The sequence below is a fragment of the Stigmatopora argus genome, chromosome 9 (assembly GCF_051989625.1).
Source record: "Stigmatopora argus isolate UIUO_Sarg chromosome 9, RoL_Sarg_1.0, whole genome shotgun sequence".
Taxonomy (NCBI): Eukaryota; Metazoa; Chordata; class Actinopteri; order Syngnathiformes; family Syngnathidae; genus Stigmatopora; species Stigmatopora argus.
This window is the reverse complement of record NC_135395.1, coordinates 18300454-18320133: the sequence shown is the minus strand read 5'-3', so window position 1 is coordinate 18320133 and position 19680 is coordinate 18300454. Positions and strand designations below refer to the sequence as shown.

Here is a 19680-nt window from a genome sequence, read left to right as displayed (position 1 = left end):
GCGGTGTCTTCTAAAAGTTCTTTTGAGGCACGGTATTACCCCCCCGTAATGGTATCGTCCAAATGCTATATAAATCCTCCTCCTAGCCCTGTTCATCCGGTTCACGCTATGTGTGTGTGTGCGGCCGCGCAGCTTCGGTTGCTAAGGAAACGCCGAACGAAGGTAATACATCAGGACAGCTGTAGCTAGCATGCATATAAGCTGCGTAAAGCTAGCTAACGCGACCATATCTGCACAAACGTGCTTATTCTGTGACATCGTGATGTTTTAAGACCAACAGAAGCATTCGTGCACAATGTCAGTCTACCATTTGACATAAAATGAGATGAATACTGTTAATATTGGGGACTTGTTATTCTATAAGATGGCTATCAGTCGACTGCTAACTTGTGTTGCACGAGCTGCATCGTGCTGTCGAGCTAACTTTGCTCACCAAAGCCGTGCGAATGCTTTTCAATAAACTAAATAAATCGTGTTTTGATTGTGGTGAAGAGTTGCTTTGGAGTTGACGTTTAAGGTGGACTGATCGAATGTGCAATCGTTCTTGAGGGACACATGTTTTGGGTGCGGAAAACTACGCAAAGTGGTCTAAATGAGACTAACTATTAGTTGTCAGTCGCATGGTTAATCGATTGTGTGTATATGCGTGGTGTGTCGTCGTAGTATGTTTGAAAAGTGTGCTTCGATTGAGGAATAAAAGCTGGTCGAATACTCTCATCGTGCATTTCGAAGTGTCTATGCTCATATTTTCTGACATGTTTGGCCTCTGGAGGAAGGCCTTCCAGGCCACATCCTTTAGCCAAAGCCAAGTAGTGCATTACTAGACCATATTCTACTACTTGTAGATTGTCAACAGTTTGAACCTGGATTTTGTGAACTTTCTATAAGAAATAAAGCGGATCAAATCATCTCATATCGCATACACAACAGTCCATAATATTAGTTGGTTTGTGATTCAACCTTTTTATAAATCATGGTCTTATTCGATGATGCCCCTCTGAATGCAATCTTATAGTTATTGTCATGTATTGCAACATAGTTAAACATGCTTTGCTCTATAAACACTGGTCTGTTTTTAGCTCCATCCGAGTATTTAGCATTTTCCCTGTCGTTGCTGCTTCTCGTCATCAATCCTTCCGCCTGGTGTAAAGATTCCACGACATACTTCCAAGGCCAATCGCCATTGAATTGACTCCACACTTCCCCCATTCTCCCTTTTCTTTTAACCTCGCCCTCCCCCTTCTGTTTTCTTCACAAGTCACAACTGCCGTTATCTGTTGAGGCCAACCCGCATCGACTAACATGGACTCCCACGTTTTGGTCCTAATGCTTTCCACACCGAGACTGGCTCTGCATGTTCTTTGCCGTGACTGTGGCATGTGTGTGTGTGTGCGTGCGTGGAAGTAACGAGGGATTGCAATGCTCACTTACTAAGTGACCATGATGGAATGTGAAGTGTTTCTTTGTTCTGGGTCTCCTCGTGTCCATGTGTGCTCTCTGCTTTTGTGAACGTGAACTTCTGCTCCTCCTGGGGCTTTCACCACTGAATTAGACACTTGTGTACAGCCACTCATTTTTTTTCTGGACTTTGTGTGTGTTGTAGAGAAAGTTTTGAGAAAAATCAGTATGTTCAAATATACTTTTCAACACATAGTGATTTCTTTTCTTCTTGTCCATCTTTAGGTCGAGGGAAGATGGTGACCAGTCTCATCAAATGAGGTGTTGATCGGACACGGCATAAATCATGCCAGGTGTCTGACAATACGTCTTTGCGTGTCCGTTCCCGGCCGGATCAGCGCTACCATTATGGTGACACTTATCACGGAGCAGCTTCGAAAGCAAAGTTTGGAAGAACCTTATAGCAAGGCTTTCAATGGGAAGGTGGTACGTATTTGTTTCAGGAGTTAACACAAGTAACATGGTGTTTTTTTTTTTTGGTCCCAAGAAATTGCACGCTATATCTTGAGACCTGTAGGTTGGTAACTGGTGAAAAACAAAACAAATAACAAGATTCTCTTGGGCATAAAAACAGAATCTGAAGTACAGAAGTAGTGTTATCATGACATTTTTTTAAAAGGATGAGAACATAGTCATATTTGATCAGTAACAAAAGTTATTTTTACTGCGTGGAAAAATGACCTTCTGCTTTTGGAGTCCCTTTTTGAATTTGTCTCCTTGTTTTCCAGACGCTACCCGCTTTAGGCTCCAGCCCCACCATCTCCTGGAGCGCGTGTAAATCGACACAAGGCGAGTTGACCAGAAAGATGCGCGTTTGAGGCGTGACAGACCAATTGACATTCTCAATGTTTTCAGAAAGTGGCGTTGTTCGGCGGCCCTTACTCCAAGGCAAATCCCCGCCTTCCCCGTCGCCATACCTGCTGGCGAAAGCCCCGCGCGGAACCGACGCTTCCATTCCGTCGCGGGGCTCCCCTCCGACCAAACGCCACTGTCCCTCCCCATCCGTTCCGGAGGACCTGTCTCGCTGCCGCTCCACCTGGCACCCCACCGCCTCCAAAGTTTGGACCCCGGTAAAGCGTGACAACCACAGTGCGGGAAGATCCCCGTCGGGCGCCCCCAGGATCTTCTACAAGGCGTCCTCCAGTCCTACTTTCGTTAGCTTGGCGCTATCTGCTAACCTGCCGCCGGGCGACTCGCCGAAAACGGCCCGCTCTTCGTCGCCGACCGCCCTCGTCGGTCAGGCGGCGCTACGCCGACGCTACTACTCGCTGTCGCCTTTCCAAGTGGTGACCACGTCGGCGCTTTCCCAGCATCCTCGGCCTCTGACGCGCGGCCGTCGTGGAACGGAGTGCCCGGCGTCGTCTCTCTCGCCCACTTTGGCCCGCAGGGCGTCGTCGTCATTGCGGCGCGACCGACGTGGAGCGGCGCCGCGGTGCCGCTCGCAGCCCTGCGACACGAGGAGACCTCGTTTGAAAAGGCGCCTGGTCCCAGATGTGCTTCCTGGTCCGAGGCCGCGCCTCAACTTCAGCAAGATGACTCAAGTTAGTTGGAGCATTTTTCTAAAAAGTAAAAAATAAATCTCCTAGTTGATGTTGAGTAATTCTGTCAATATTTTTTTAAATATATATATATAAACCTCTGGCCATAAAGGGTATATATAAAAAAATATTTAAAAAAATCTAGTTGATGAGAGTAATTCTGTCAATATTTATTTTAAATATATATAAACCTCTGGCCATAAAGGGTATATATAAAAAAATATTTTAAAAAATCTAGTTGATGTTGAGAGTAATTCTGTCAATATTTTTTTAAATATATATATAAACTTGTGGCCATAAAGGTTATACATTAAAAAAAATAAAAAATAAACCTTCACTTTCTCTTCAAATTCTGCTAAGGTGCTTATAGAGCATAATTTAAATGTTTAATTTTTAAAGCAAACATGGGTTAAATTTGAACTCAAGCCTGTTTAATTTTCGAGGAGATGCAATAAAAGATGGACTGTAGTTCACTGCCAACTCCATTGCAATGTTGCTTCTTTCTCCACAACAGATTGGCAACGGCGATGGCCTTTTTTTGGGTGGCTGCGGGACTACGGCGCGGTCCCAAAAAGAGCAGAAGGTCTGGCCGTCTCCCGTGGAGTTCCTGGGCCGAGTCGGCGTCCGGCCGCTGGGCGAAAGTGAAGAAGAGGAGGAGGATGATGATGAGGAGGAGGACGATAAAATGAAAAGAACGGTCATCCCCGAGGCCCATTTGCTTTTTGAAAGGGACTGCACAGAACTGGACTTGAATCTCATTGAAGAAAACTGAGGAGAGAAGGAAAGCGGCTTTCTTCCTTCGCCCTATTAAGCACACTTGTACTCGCTCACCGGCTCAGGCTTGCGTCTATATTCCGCATAAAAGCAGTTTGCAGCTAGAAATAAATAAAAAAAAACACCGTTAAGCTAGTTACTGTCAAAAAAAAAAGTTGATTGTAGGGTTTCCCTCGCTTCTCAGCACTCCAAAGTGGCTTTCTGCACACAAGCGATATCTTATTTTGAGTAGGGCTGCTCCAGGAAATTGTCGTAATAGTCTTGATCATTTTTCCCTGAACTTAGTGCATTTTTTTTTTTGCAACTATTCAGTCACGTTTGGAATTTAGATTTGGAAAAACTGACTCATTTTGACTAGGAAGTGAATTATCACTTAAAAAAACAGTGATTCATTTTGGTCACCTATAAAGTTATGTAGGCTCAAATTAGTGAAAAATTGAGTGCAGATTTTCATATCATTTGTGCTTTATTTGTTTATGATGAGAAATCTAGTATGTGAGGCATAAAATAATAACAAAAAGATCATAAGTTACATTTTAAGTTGGACATTTAAAAAGAAAATCAATCTGAGAATAAACAGACTTGAAGTAACTAGCAAGATGGAGTATAGGTTTGAATAGGCAAGATGAAGATAGCCTAAAAAAAAAAAATCCAACAATTGTTCAGTCACCGAAAATTGGAAAAAAAATAGAATGCCATGTTTTGTGAAGGATGCCGAACAAAAAGCAGATTAGAAGCGGCATTCCCCACCGAGTTACATCCTGCAGCCGCCAATTTAAATACCAAAATGAGAGGCGTTTTGCCTCACATAGACCCGTTTTCAGTATTCATTGTCTTTCACAAGGCGCTCATTTGTCTTGGATAGCGTTAGCTGCCGTGGCTCCACTTCATTCCCCGACCACAGTGAGGATAACACGTGGACCGTTAGCCAAACTTGAATGGTCGTGGCCGCTTACTAAATAACTTTAGCCTGGAACAATTTTCAAAAATAAACCTTGACCTTTGCGAAGACTGAAATGTCATTGTGACAATCAAGTTGGTTTGTGACCGTGTTAGCCGTTGCCGGAAAATGGAATACTTGCAAAATGTAAAAATTGTAAAAATGGACCCCAAGTGATACATTCCAAAATGAACTAGAAATGTAATTTTTTTACACACCCATAGTTTTTTTAGGGTATGTTTAAATCATTTATTCATGCTGTTTAGAGTTATTCTTATAGGGATTTGTTCCCATAAGTTGTTCAGAGTCTCCCTCAAGTTTTACTTAGCAATTTGACAAGCCTGGAGGACCTTTTCAGTCCATCCAGGTATGATCCCTCGCTCCCAATGTTCAAATGAATTTATATCTTGAATGTATGCGATGGCTTTTAAGTTGCTTCACTTGATGGCAATGCAGAAGACACTGACCCATGCCTTAAACTTGACATGCACAGCTCTAGTAATGTCAAAATAATCTTCTGAGTCAGGCATTCAGGAGAAAAAAAAAAGAATAATGCTGCATCATTTCCATTAGAAATAGCGTGGCAAAATGTCCTGGATTGTTGAGTGGACGGGACGGATTGGAAGTGTGACGCCAGCGAATGAGAGCGATGATTTTTGACGGCCTTTCCGAGATGAATGATTTTGCATACGTTTTCAGGTGGAAATATGAATCTATTGCACAATTTATCGACCAATAAAATTTGTTAGACAATGTGTCTGCTATGTAGATCCATGAGCATAACGAAGAGTTTAATGCAATCGACTTTCTTCACAATCAATTCATTATCAAAGTGTAATAAAAAACAAAAAACACTTGTAAAGGCAATATTTGAATTTCCCCGTTAATGCAATCAACTTTCTTCACAATCAATTCATTATTAAAGTGTAATAAAAAACACTTGTATAGGCAATATTTTTGGATGGATTTAAGTTAATCACTATTTGAATGGGGAGGCCTGACAATGAAGATTGACTGACTGAACACTCTTTTTATGCCATTGACGGCAATGGACGTCCAATTTAAAAAAAAGTTTTTCTAATTTAATAGAGGCGTTTGATAAAATTGATTAAATGTGTCTAATACTTCTTTGCCCACCCACATGTCAATTTGAATTTCCCCGTTATATGCACTGTAGCTGACGTTGGGTCAAAAGGTCAGCAAAGAACCCGTTGAAAGTACTACTACTACTAGTGTAGTAAGTACTAATAACTGATGGTTCCGCCGTGAAAGGTGAGGGCGCTCCTCTCCTCTCCTTCCAGACCACCGCCTGCCCCCAGCTAACGTAGCACTTCCTCTTTTGTGCAATTTCATGGCGACCGGGACAGAGGGAACCGCCGACGCACGCACACTCTTTCAGTACTCTCCAAAGAGTTGACTCTGGGTAAACAACTGGCATTTTCCCCACCCTTCCAACGCGATCCTTCGCCGTAGTGCTACTCGAGTTCCGTCACGTGGGTGATGCTCGTTTATGTCTTTAAGAATTGTTGCTTTTGAGTTTGTTTCACCCCCCGCCGGGGCGACGCTCGCTGATAACAAATCGAGCGAAATGGGCTCCCTCCTCTCGCATCTTCCCCACACGGCGATAGCAAGCTAACTAGCATTAGCATCGGGGATCACGTATGTAGTTATGTAAGTCGCTTTCCATCGTCATTTTTCGACCCCCGTTCGCAGCCACGGAAGCTCGCACGCCACACGCATCGGGGGTCGGTGTGATCGGGCATGTCCCGTTCAGAGATTCATTGATTTAGAACGTGAAATGGTTGTGTTTGGATGCGGGCTAGCTAGCCCGTTATGCTGCGTCGCTAGTTAGCAGATGTATTTCCCCCCGCACACATGTACAATCCATTCTCATTAAATAACTACAGCCAGGTGACTAAGAAACACGTGCAACGTGAGAAAATAATACCCGACATTCATTGTGTTGTTGCAGTTTAGCGACATGTAGTTAGCATTTTAGGCTAATGATAATTGGGTAACGGTGTCTGCTGCTAACGACGGAATTTAGTCATCGCGGCGTCTTGCAACTTTAAACATGATCGAGCTTTCGGTTAGTAAATGTCAACGTTTTGAACGCAAACTTTTGGGAAAAAGTTGCAAATATGCTGCGGCTTTTGCGCGGCTTTAAGCTAAGCTAGCGCGTAAGTGCGCACACTTAGCAACTACAACACACTATCCTTGTAAAGTGTGTATTCGTGCCATCGAAAGGACAATAGGCATCGATATTGTCTGGTGGGTATTATTTATGAAATCGTCCCTCTCGCCGAAACGGATAGGAATGAGTTTAACAATGTATTTCATTCGTTTAGATGATTTCGTTTCGTTTTGTCCTGTCCACACTACTTCACTAAGCTTTGTTGCATTAATGGATGAAGCCTGCTAGAGAGAAATGAGACATCTTTTAAAATTTACTCAAAAATACTGCGTAGTGTCATTGTCTAAAGCAAAAGCCCCCCCAAAAAACTTTTGCAAACTAGTGATCAGAAGTCAGAGTGACTTTTCAGATGGTTGTAATGTGGTTTGGTGTAATTGGGCACTCAAATATCCTTGACAAAAAACGGTGGTAAGGAGCTAATTTGTGCATTTTTTTAAACTCGCGAACTTGGTATTTAGCTCATGAAATTAGCTAGGAAGTGACGGAAAGTTTGAGCCGTCTTGACAGGTCAGAAAGCGACCCGAGAGGTGTTTTAATAACTCTGAACTTGCCATAACATTAGCTGGGTGAAAAACTACGTGTCAAATTAAAGTTCATGTCCTTGTTCTTTGTTTACAGTATCAACTACTCTGACAAGCGACCGTCTACAACGGACATTGCTTTTCATGTAAGTGCTCTCGACATCCCATTGCTTAATTAGAACACTTGATTTCACATTACCATGTTGTCTATCATATTTAATCCTCTTCACAAGTTTGGCTTATTCCAATTCTTACCTAAAATATAATTTAAAAAATCAACAGAATTAAGCTCATTAGTTCTGATTTTGTGAATAGCTCCTTTGTGAAAGAATATTACATTTCTGCTCTTTTTGTAACCCGTTTGCGTGAATACAAAATGGCAACGTTTGCTGCTGTGAGGATTGAAAAAGGCAACAATATTGCTCCTGGTCATTTTCCAGAATTGACTGTCTTGACTTCAAAGTTCCAATTTAGTCAAAATACCAAAGTCCAGAAAGAGCAAAGATTACTTTCAGGCTGAATATTATATGTTTTTTTCTGAAGGATATTGCAATTGGATTTTCATTCAATGTTTTTTTTTTTTTTTTGCAGTTCAAAAAGAGTGGAGATTTACACCAGGTTTTTCTATTGGTCCTACTGCGTTCCACATCCAGACTGCTGAGTCTATGGCTCTGATGGATAAACACAAACAAGTCAAGCGCCAGAGGCTAGACCGCATTTGTGAGGGTGAGTTTCAAAAACAAACAAACAAACAAAAATCCTATGCATACAAGCAAAAAAACAACAACTCTTAGAACACATTATTACATTGTTTTTCCTATTGGGAATTCAAGTTTTAAGAAAAAAATGCTAATTTTACGTCGCTTTTAGCCTTTTGGTTTACTGCCCAAAACATGATTTGGGATGTTATTGGTTGCATGTAATAATAGCCAGCGACGGTTAGTCATGTCAAAGCAGATGTGGAGAAATTAGCTGGTTGGTTCAGATAAAAAAAAATATTAAAAAAACATTTGAAGGACTCTAGACTTTGGAGAGAATATTGTGGTGACGGAACTGAAGGAACGCAGATATTACCTTTTGCCTAGTTCACTCTGCGATTCGTCTTTATATGGAAATGAACATTTCATGAAAAAAACCCATCTGAGCAATCTTCAGACTTTGCGATGCTATTAGTACTGTCTCGCAATGCTAATGATAACCACCAGTCATGTATCATGCCCTTGACTAGAAAACCTTCGGCAAGTCAACTCCTAAATATTTTAAAGAAACAAAACGGAAGCGTTGGGGTGGCAACGTTCAACTCTGGAAGGACTTTTAATTTTCTGACAAACGCCCGCCGGTAAGCCAGGAAGACGAGACGCAAATTTCCATCTTAAAATGGAGGGAATATTGCGAGAGCTTCTCGGCGGACGGCCGTGGAGGAAAAGCTTTGCGGGGTGAAGGGTCGCCGCCGCCGCCGCTGCGGGGAAACGGGCCAGCTGTCTCTTTAAAAAACGACAACGAGCCCCAAAGCGCCTTCGGGCCTCTGCTCTATGCTAATGAGGTTAGTGTTGGTTGGCCGGAGCTCAATGCAGGCGCCCGCCATTGGACGAGGGCGCCGGAGCGGGGGAGGGCTGGGCGTGGATGACAGCTGAGAGCGAGCTAGGAGGGAGAGAGAAAAGCCATCCAGGGCGAGAGAGGAAGAAGGGCTGACGGACTTCACAATGCAAGGTTAGCGCCGGTCGCTTCTCGCTAGCGCGCGTCGCTAAATCCCGACTGGCGGCGGGAGGGCCGAGCCGTGGCGTCTGCTCGCCGTCTTTGCGTGGCGCCGGCCGTTGAGGGGGAACCCCAGCCGATAGCCGCGTGTCGGCGTGTGCGCGCACGTCTGGGTGGAGTGCCGTTTCTTGCTGCATTATCATCACGGGCTGCCCCTCCCCCCTCGCCTCGCCTCGCCTTCCTCCCAACTGCAGCCGGAGGGAGGGAGCGAGAGAGCGAGCGAGCGAGGGAGGGAGAATGAATGAATCGCTGAATGAAATGTATTGTGTGCGGCGGCCATGCTTGCATTTTGTCATTGACTCAAATTACACCGCGTGTAGGCCCGCTCGCGGATTTCCCCGGCAACTCGCTCTAAAGGCCTTCTTTGTGGAGACGCTTTTTCTTTTTTAGCTCCGTCTTTGTCTTTACGCCAGCCGGCCCCGTCGCCTCCTCGTCCCGCGGCCGATACGTTTCGGCCCGGTTCGCTCCGGCGCTTTAACACGCGGGTTGACCGGCGTTGGCAAATGTTTGTTTGACCTGGACTTAACTATGACGTAGGGGTGGGCCATCGCCGTCCCCTCTTGTCCGAGTGAACGTAGCAGTGAGTCCAGAAACCCCCCCTTCTGACTCTCCCCGCGCACAAACACCTGTCACGCAGCAGGAACAAGATGGGGTGCAGGGGGCTCCCTCCCCTGAGCGAGAAGAAAATGGTCATCGCTGTCGGGAAAAGCTCGTTTTTTTGGGGGGGGTGGTATTACTGATCATGCCCTGCGCTTTGCTATATATGAAGTGCAGCGTTTTTCAATGGCATGTTGCTCTTGACCGAAAGGTGTCCCGAGAGTGGAACGTGTGGAAAATGACGCACCAGGAAGTCCCCCTTATTGGGGAATATAGGTCAGCCTCGTACCCTGTTATGAACCCCCCCTCTAAGACCCTGCAGATGTCTACACTCCCCCTTCCCCCAGCCAACACACTCCCAATAAACTCTTGTACGTAGCCTTTGGGGTAATGTCCCCAATCGAATCTCATTGTAAAGATTGGAGCTGGGTGGAAAAAGATTGTTTTTAACATGTATTTACATCTTTGTTTTGGTAGTATTAACTCACCCGCTGCTCTCCATAGCAATAGACGTCATCTAATTTCACTCCGGTCAAACGGGATCGTTGTAACTCTTCTGTAAGAGAAGCTCCACTCGTTACTCGTGTTAATAACGTCCGTTAGATATTGAACCAGGGCCAAAACTAGAGAGCGGTCAAAGGTCACCGAGTATAAGACCTGCATTACGACAGCCATCAAAAGGGGTCAAATATCAGTCCAAATGTATTTCCTGACGATGGTGTGCTCTGTCCACGTTTCAGGCATCCGACCCCCCATCCTGAACGGGCCGATGCACCCGCGGCCGCTCGTCGCCCTGCTGGACGGCCGCGACTGCACGGTCGAAATGCCCATCCTCAAAGATGTCGCGACCGTGGCCTTCTGCGACGCCCAGTCCACGCAAGAAATTCACGAGAAGGTGCGAGACAAAGAGCAATCACCACAAAATGTTGACCGTCTTTTTGCCCAAACGCTCTCCTTTAAAATGCCATCCACGTTTGCTCTCGTTAGGTTCTGAACGAGGCCGTGGCCGCCCTGCTTTATCACACCATCACCCTCTCCAGAGACGACTTGGAGAAGTTCAAAGGTCTCCGCGTCATCGTCCGAATCGGCTCCGGCTTTGACAACGTCGACGTTAAAGCGGCCGCTGAGCTCGGTAACACGGACGGCGCTTGCTGTTTTGACTTGCTCGAATTCTTATGCCCTTTTGTCATTTTTCTTTCTCCCCTCTGTCCGCTTAGGCATCGCCGTTTGTAACGTCCCCGCGTCCTCGGTGGAGGAGACGGCCGACACCTCGCTATGTTTGATCCTCAACCTGTACCGGCGGGTCACCTGGATGCACCAGGCTCTGCGGGAGGGAACCCGAGCCTCCAGCGTGGAGCAGATCCGAGAGGTGGCCGGCGGGGCCGCTCGAATTCGAGGAGAGACGCTGGGAATCATCGGCCTCGGTGAGTTCCACCACGCGCCCGATCGTTTTTGCTTCGAACGCGGTTGGATAGAACCAATCCGAGCGTTTGACTTGGGGCCAAAGAGCTAGCGTTCATTAGCATGGCGGCTTTCCAGGTCGCGTCGGCCAAGCGGTGGCCCTGCGGGCCAAGGCCTTCGGCTTCGGCGTCATCTTCTACGACCCCTATTTGCCCGACGGCGTGGAGCGCTCTCTGGGCCTTCAGCGCATGGCCACCCTCCAGGATCTGCTCATCCACTCGGACTGCGTATCCCTGCACTGCAGCCTCAACGAGCACAACCACCATCTCATCAACGACTTCACTATCAAACAGGTGGGCCATTTTATATGTGGGGATGCGGCCAATATGGGAGAAAATATGGTACGTTTACATGGCACCAATGCGGCTTTACGACAGCTGATTGGTTCACAAGATCTGATCGATGGCGCTTTAACTAAACCATTGAATGATGCACATATCGTTATAGACAAGAAAAGCTGTAGTCGCTCATCTACTTTCAGTTTGTTGAATATGACAGTCAGACACAAATACGAAATGCAGACAATAACAAAACCCTGCAACAGTTTGTGAATATTCCCACGGGTTCTACAATAAGTTGACTAAAGCTAACACGAACACGCAGATGCGCCAAGGGGCTTTCCTGGTGAACACGTCAAGAGGCGGTCTCGTGGACGAGAAAGCCCTGGCCCAGGCCCTGAAGGAGGGCCGGATACGAGGGGCCGCTTTGGACGTCCACGAAAGCGAACCCTTCAGGTAAGGAGATCCGAGATTCGCCCGCTACCCTCACACCGGCTAACAAGGTCCTCCCGCCCCTCCGCAGTTTTTCAAGCGGCCCCCTAAAAGATGCCCCCAACTTGATCTGTACCCCACACACATCTTGGTACAGCGAGCAGGCCTCGGTGGAGGCGAGGGAAGAGGCGGCGAGGGAAGTGCGCCGTGCCATTACCGGTAAGTGAGGATGTCCGTCGTAACCGGTGGGGAACGATGTAGGATCGCTCATTTATAGATTTAAAAAAATAATAATAATTATAAGGGAGCACTGCCAGTTCCTAATCTTTCCCAGTTTTTCTTCTTGTTAAAACTTGAAGATGATGAGTGATTGTTTTGTGCCTTTTCGGCCCAGGCGCCCTTTCGGTAGGTGTTCCCTTCCCGTCGATGAAAGGTAGCCTCCTAGGGCAAACATTTGTCTGTCATCATAACTCCATCGGCAACATTAACGGAAAAACAAATCCAGTATCTCTGCTCACGACCTTGCCCTTGAATGGCGTTTGACCACCTTTTCGGACAGCGTTGGAGTCCCCGCCTTCGTCCCGCGCTCAAATGGATTGCGTTTCAGACAAAACCGTGGCTAATTAAAACTCCATGCCTTTATATTTGTGGCCTATTGTCAATGGATAGCAAAACGGCAATGAGATTTCTTAATGGTGAGGAATACCTACTTACCGCTTGTAGCGTGTACCTTGGTTTTAAGAAGTCAAGTTATCTGATATTGGTAACGATACTTTTCGGTGCAGCCTACAATATTGATTATTTACATCTATTAAGCTGCAGGTGAAGACTCTTGGGTTGGGCTGCACCTATCATGATACCATCAAAGACATTTTCTTCTGGCTAAAATAGTACTGAGTACTGTTAATGCTCTTTGCATTTAGAATGGCATTTGAAAGTATTCCAGAATGAATGCCAGTGGATACGGAATTTTAGGATCGATGTTTCCAATGGAATTTTTTTTAAGCACACCCTTACTTCGGGGTGCGCGGAGGGCGTGATAGATGAACACGCCACGACAGGGAGAAGAATCTGGGCACCGTTCAATCATGGTTCAAAGGTGGAAAAAATTAATGAGGTGAAACATGAATAGAGAAAATGACAGTTTGCCTTTGATTGTTAGCCAATATCATTAATATACAATAAATGAAGTCAGGTACAAAAAATGTGTTAACCACTTCATCACAATTTTTTTCTCACTTAATTTTTAATGTATGAAAATCTTTTTATGACTACTTATGTTATTGTACGTGTATAATGACAGTCATTCAATTCAAGACTACTTAGTGCGTCAAATGGAATTGAATTCCTTTATTGTCATACAAGTAAAATGAGATTTAAAGTGCACACATAAATAAGTAGTCATAAAAAGATGGATATATAATATAAATAGGATAAAAATGAAGTGACTTGAGCGCGAGTGGCACCGTGTAGTATTTGTGATGCGAACGCAACCTCTAAAGTGGGATTGTTGTCTTTTTAGGGCGTATACCGGACAGTCTGAAGAATTGTGTCAATAAAGAGTATCTGATGGCGGCGTCTCAGTGGCCCAGCATGGAGGCCGCCACCGTTCACCCCGAACTTAACGGAGCAACCTACAGGTGAGTCACACAGTGAGTGATCCAAAGTTCAGACCCGATCGGACGCGGTGGGAATTTTCGCGTTCGAGGTTCGACATTGAATAGATGAGCCTAAATCATTTGCAAGATGGGGCAAAAAAGTTTCATTTTTAAATGGGTTCAATATCAAACGTATCATTTTTGACCTGAAATGTGACTGCAGCTCTGTTTGGTTTGCGAGAGATCAATGTATTATATATTTTAATATATTTTTGGCCTATAAAGCACGCTTGAGAGAAAATTTCTACCAAAAACAGACCGTGCGCCTAAGCCTAAGAATGGCGGCTATGTCTAAAAACCTTGGACCCGTCGGTTGGCGCGTCGCCGTACTGCTCCAGTAAAAATGCTCAAGTCAAGACATCCATCAATCCCCAAGATTAAGGAATAATAAAACCCATTCCAAAAAATGGCAAAATAAAACGGCGTAGACGACGCCCGATGTCCCACGGCACGCAGGAAGTGAAGGAGAACGTTGGCCTCGGCAAATTGAAGGATGACGACGCTAAAGATCGTCCCCAAACGGCTCCTGAACGGAATCTGTTCCATGTGTGTTCCAGATTTCCTCCGGGTCTGATCAATGTGGCCACGGCGGGCGGTCTCCCGGGAGCCGGCGCCGGGGTGGAAAGCCTGGTCTCGGCCAACCTGGCCCACGGCATAGCGCCCGTGTCGCACCCGCCGCACGCCCCTTCCCCGGGGCAGCCCACCAAGGCCGAAGCGGACAGAGACATCCCCTCCGACCAATAACCCCACCCCCCCACACACATTCCAGCGCGGACTCACCGTCCTCTCGGCATCAGACACATTTCGACGCCCTCCCCCCGCCCCCTCCCCCTCATCCCCATTGGCCACGATGACCCGACGCGAGCGAGCGAGCGAGCGACGCCATCCTCACTTGGCCGAGCCGGCCCACCAGCCTCACCCTAACGTCAGCAATAACTTTGTTCTCAAGGATTTAGTGATCGGATTGGTATTTTTCCCCCCCCCGTGGCTTTTCTCCCGTCTCAACGTTCAAGTCCATCCGTGGTAACTTTGGCCGTTGATGTTTTTCCAAGGAAAAAAAAAACATACCAAACATTTGTGACGTCAAGTCTCTCTCCCTCTCTCTCACTCTCTCTCTCTCCCCCTCCCTCCCCCCAGTTCGTTGCAACTTCTACTGACTGACTAGACAGAAAGTGTCCCTTTTGTCCAGAAACGTCTCCTGTTACTTCCTGTCTTTTTTCCTTTCTTTCTCAAACCGCCAATCTGCCCCCCCCCCCCTTCACCCCCAAAACCCCTCCCTGTGACCATCATGATTGACGTGTACTTAATCATAAAGCAGACTTTTGATCATAAAAACTCGCCTTCTGCCCACTTTGATCTTTGATATCCACCCAATTGGACCAACTCATCTCGACCCCGAACCTCCCCCCCGGGGCCGTGAACTTCTGTCCCATGCCCCCCTTCCCCCCAAAAGCCTTGGCGCTAATACTTGACCTCGCCACCAGAGGGCGCCCCTCATCCACTCATTTCCACCCCCCCCACCCCCGGTTTAAGCGCACCCACCCCAAGCGACCGAACCCCCCGCCTTATCGCGCCCCCTGGCCAAACCCAGCACGCATCCTTCCTTTAAACGTTCGGGTTGGGGGGGGACGCCGTTGGCGTTTAGTTTTCTTTCCAAAGGAACAGTCGGTCCCTACGAGTAAACTCTCGGCGGCTTTTGGCTCCGGTGTGTCCAGGAAACACCTTTCTAGTACCTCAGTAACAGATATTGAATGTACCGCGCATACCCTTTTATTTTTTGTACAGATTTTCTAGATTCTTCTTACCGTTCTTTACCAGAAGGCTTGCGATATTGTAGCAGCGACGGTGGAACCAAATCCAGAGCTAAAAAAAATAATACAAAAATAAAAAAACCCACCCCCCCATCGCAAAATAAAGATCTCTCTAGGTCACTCAGGCTCGGGGATTTAAAAAAAAAACAAGGCCCGTCTCTTTTCACCCCGCTTCGTCCTTCCTGTCTTACGGGCCAATGATTGGCGAGGAAGGCGGTCTTTGCGCGCCGCTGGCTTTAGGAATAGATGCTCGGTTTAGTGTTTGTTTGTTTGTTTGTTTTTTGCGTCCCTTTTGGTCGTCGCCCTGCTGCTCCGTTTGTTGTGCACGCGTGATTATTTGTTGGAAGGCGACTTGCAACTTAGTGTACTCCAGTGCTGTTTATTTTTATTTTATTTTTTAATTTTGGTCCTTTTCCAGTAATGTGCCGTCGCAGACTCAGTGACACGTTTATGCTAGGCTCCTCCTCCGCGCTCCTGTGACGAGTATATATTTTTAAGGAGAATAAGCCCCTCCCCCACTATAGCTCCGTCAATGAGTCCTCTTTCATTTTAGCTGTTGATGATGATGATATGGTATATATATTTTTTTCATTTCAGCCATGCACTGTCAAGTACGCCAGGTAGTTTTAATGTAGATAAGGATTTTTTTTTTGGATGCGTAATTGCCGTGTGTGTCGTACATGTTGTACTGAAAACGAATACTGCCCCGCCCCCTTTAGCTGCCGCCCCTCCCAGGCGTCCAAATGTCCTTTTCCCCGCCGTAGCTGTCCGAGAAAGTCGCCATGGAACCACACACTGCCTTAAAACCATTGACCGCAAAAAGTGACCAGTCCAAATGAGCCAGCCAAAAAACAAAAAGGAAAAATAAACCCCGCCCCCCAAAAAACAGAGATGGTCGAATTCTACAAAGGTGCATTAGGGTCACACACACAAAAAAAGGCTTAAGGTTGTAATGGCATTATTGAGTGTTAAGATTGCTATTTAATAAAAGTGTTTTGTCGTATTTGTCAAAACTTGGCAGAATACTATTTGATCTTGTCTTTGAACAGGTTCGGGTAGAAAAGTCGAGTTCATGAAATGACAAAAAAATCGGGTTTTCAGTCAAAAAAAAAAAAGACCAATATTTCTAGAAAGCATTTTCTTTTTTTTTCCATCTCAAGCCATGTTTGTCCTGAAAATCCAAACTTTTTCTCTAGAAAGCACAAATAATGTTGTCATTAGCCATCCTTTTTGGCCCTTTCCCCACATGTGACTCTAATTCTCCTTTGACAAATTCGATATCACCTCAACTGCATTGAAACATGCTTGGAACTTTTTAATTTATTCCATTTTTTGGTGGATTAAAGATAACAAAAGTTCCACCTCCCTCATCCCTCCCCCACCTGTCAAGTCATGCCAGCAGGGTTGTACTCTGGTCCACATAAGCACAGTATTTGTGTGTGCGTTTGTGCCTGAGTTTGTGTGTTTGTGGTCTGGAAGCTCCACCTGACGTTTCCCACTTGGGTGATAAAATGCCAAACCACCTTCTCCTTCTACTTGGGTCAAAAAGGGCTGGGGTGTGGTGTTTGCTTGGGGCGTAGTAGACGGACACGGACTGATTTCATCTAGCCAACAAAACAAAGAAACACAAACAAATTGGTCACTTTTTTCCTCTTTCCCTCTCTCTCTCTCTCTTTCTCTCAGGGTTAAAATGCACACATATCCTTTAGCAATTGTCCTCCCTCCGAATGTAGAACCCAGTCGCGTGTTTGTGGAAGCCACTACTAACTTGTGTCCTCCTTCCTCCTCCTCCTCCTCTTTTCCTACTTTCCTCCTTTTTCCCTTTTTCCTTTTGGCACTGACATGTAAGCAAGCATCTAACAAGGAGCGAACGACCGAACGCGTGCTTACGTTTGTGTGATGTTAAGATTGGGAAATGTATTTTTACAACATGTCATTTGTTTTCTTTTTCTTTTTTTTTTTTTTTTCGTCCTCTTATCACCCTCATTTGTGAGCTGATTTTTCACCAGACCACAAAAACAAAAATGGAAAAAAAAAGATCTGTGTAACTAGGCTCTTAAGCTTTATTTTGTTTTGTTGACTTTTCTTTTTTTTTTTTATTAGAAACAATCATGTTTGTGATGGTAACTCCCAATGGTAAACTCCACACCGTATTTTAAATAAAAGCTTAAAAATGAAACACTTGTTGACATGGTGAAATGGAATCAAAGTCCATTTTAGCACAAAAAAAACAAGCATTTTTAGGGTTCTCCTGCGCCCCGATTCCGATTACAGTAATTGATTTATTACAAAGCATACATTTGTGTTTTTTTGACAATATTCTTGTGCATGCATCTGGTTTACTTTCTTGCTTTGTAGCTTTAAAAAAACTTTTTTTCCAGATTCCAATCTTCTCAAACTGTTGTGTAGTTCAAAACACATTTTTTTTATGCTTCTTTGACAATATCCTTGTGCTTTATATATATTTTGTTTCAAATTTAAATACACAAAAATGTTCATAACTCAATCTTCGATCTTCTAAAAATGATGTGTTTAGTTTTGATTTCCACTGCCGTTTTATTTTGTTGCTCGTTCGCTGCCATTGACGGAGTTGGGCGTTATATTTATTTGATCTGAGAACGTTCGTGTCCACTGAAGTGTTTCCTGTGCACCCCTAAAAAAGCCAACAATTTTTAGCTCATTTGATTGCTGGGGCGAGACGGATTGGCGGTGTTTGGCCGTGCTGATTACACTTTGCCACTTTAGGACACGCGCGGGAGTTTGCAGAGCTGGCACCGTAAACAAAATTGTTTAGCGCGCTCGCTCGGCGCTTTTATGGCCGGGCGCCGCAGCGCCCAAAGACGACCGCGCTTTTACGAGGGGCCAGGTTAGCCGGGGAAGGGGGGCTCCTGTTTAGACCCGTGGGCACAAGCCGGGCGGGGTCGGGGATTATCGGGCCTGAAATTGCTACCACATGCGCCGCTTAAGCGGAGGACTGCATTTTTAAAAAAGTACCAAGACTAAAAGTAGTCACCCAGTCCCGTGAGGCCCCTCTCCAAGTTCCAAGGCCGTACTAGGAAATAGATTGCTTCTTTCTTTTTTTTACAGGCTCAAAGAGAATAAAACGCTTCTTTTTGCCCTCCAAAAGGTCTCCAGTCATGACTTGGTTACTTTTAAGATCGTGCATTCATTTTTCTGAACTGCTTATCCTCACTAGGGTCATGAAGGGGTGCTGGAGCCTATCCCAGCTGACTGGAGCCCTGAATCGGTGGCCAGTCAATTGCAACCAATAATTCAGCTAAGGACAATTTAGCATACAATTAGCTTAGCGTGCATGTTTTTGGGACGTGGGAGGAAACCGGAGCACCTGGAGAAAACCCACCCGAGCCCGAGGAGAACATGCAAACTTCATACAGTGAGGAACCACCCGGGATCAAACCCCCGATCCCAGAACTGTGAGCCCGATCCGCTAACCACCCGTCCACCATACGTACCATTAATCCATTTATACCATACATTTGCTACAATGTATACATATTTAACTCTAATCCTTCTTTTTGCCAATAACAGCCAAAATGTAATGTTTTCATAACCATCTTTCTCCATTTAATCCTTTTATGCGTTGTATTTATTTAATGCTGCAGGTTTATTTATTTTCTGTAACTAAACTAAACTGAGCAGCATAATCTTATTTTGTAGGTTCGATTAGATGAGTTGCTTTTCCACAAACTTCCAGTCTTTTCACGTTAGTTTTTGTTCCTTCCTGGCTGAATTGGACTCTTATTTGTAAAATATGTTTTTAAAAAATAGGCAAAACGACATTTAAATCCCATTTTGCAATTTTTGTGGGCGTAGACTGCTTTAAGTTGGCGTCAAGAGCCTCGTTGTCCGCCATAAGTGTGGGCACGTCACGGTGAAAAAAGGGGAGATTTATTTTTTCCATTTAAAAAAAAAATATATATATATATATATTTTTATTTCAGTCCGACATGACGAGTTGTTGCGGTATGGAAGCTCCCCGGCATGATGCGCAGGAATATATTTCATTTAAACATTCCATTTCCAACACTGATGTTACATAAAATAATGGCCAAAACTGATGTCATTTTTTTTTTAGTTGCTGCATTTGGCTTGCAGATATTCCTTCTAAACAACCGCCTTCCTCTCCGGGGATCAACTTTACAACCCACTTTAGTATCTCCGAAAAAAAAGAGTAGATTATACCCTTAGCCCGTGGATATAAAACTAGACCAGAGCATACTTAAGCCTAAAACTAGCCACGCG

At 45.2% G+C, this 19680-nt stretch overlaps 2 protein-coding genes across 10 annotated transcripts in view; both read left to right on the top strand.

The window, feature by feature from the left end:
- The first annotated feature begins 79 nt into the window (after positions 1-79).
- Positions 80-5465, top strand: LOC144082829 (protein FAM53C-like). Its single transcript, XM_077610268.1, has 5 exons — positions 80-162; positions 1684-1884; positions 2187-2247; positions 2314-2999; positions 3511-5465. The coding sequence occupies exons 2-5, from the start codon at positions 1807-1809 to the stop codon at positions 3766-3768; spliced, it is 1083 nt and encodes a 360-aa protein (XP_077466394.1). The 5' UTR covers positions 80-162; positions 1684-1806; the 3' UTR covers positions 3769-5465.
- A 536-nt stretch (positions 5466-6001) lies between these two features.
- ctbp1l (C-terminal binding protein 1-like) overlaps positions 6002-19680 on the top strand; it is a 23472-nt gene continuing 9793 nt past the window's right edge. For 3 of the 9 annotated variants that reach the window (XR_013303361.1, XM_077610265.1, XM_077610267.1), the window contains exons 1-10: positions 6002-6133; positions 7523-7571; positions 8017-8151; positions 10518-10672; positions 10765-10909; positions 10995-11201; positions 11317-11531; positions 11842-11972; positions 12040-12167; positions 13471-13588. Coding sequence is in view for 8 of the 9 variants with exons in the window: in XM_077610265.1 (XP_077466391.1) it covers positions 8091-8151; positions 10518-10672; positions 10765-10909; positions 10995-11201; positions 11317-11531; positions 11842-11972; positions 12040-12167; positions 13471-13588 (1160 nt within the window). In the remaining variant the exon portion in view is untranslated. Of the gene's footprint in view, positions 6204-6292; positions 6382-6525; positions 6800-6837; positions 6982-7522; positions 7572-8016; positions 8152-9061; positions 9136-10517; positions 10673-10764; positions 10910-10994; positions 11202-11316; positions 11532-11841; positions 11973-12039; positions 12168-13470; positions 13589-14163; positions 17597-19680 lie in introns of those variants that run through there. The other 6 variants (XM_077610259.1, XM_077610260.1, XM_077610262.1 and 3 more) reach the window with 6 other exon arrangements.

Excerpts from the sequence above, each read along its gene's own strand:
- LOC144082829 (XM_077610268.1), top strand. The coding sequence starts at position 1,807 with ATGGTGACACTTATCACGGAGCAGCTTCGAAAGCAAAGTTTGGAAGAA. Across the intron at positions 1,885-2,186 it reads AGGCTTTCAATGGGAAGGTG|ACGCTACCCGCTTTAGGCTC; the intron begins GTACGTATTTGT and ends CTTGTTTTCCAG. Across the intron at positions 2,248-2,313 it reads CGCGTGTAAATCGACACAAG|AAAGTGGCGTTGTTCGGCGG; the intron begins GCGAGTTGACCA and ends CAATGTTTTCAG.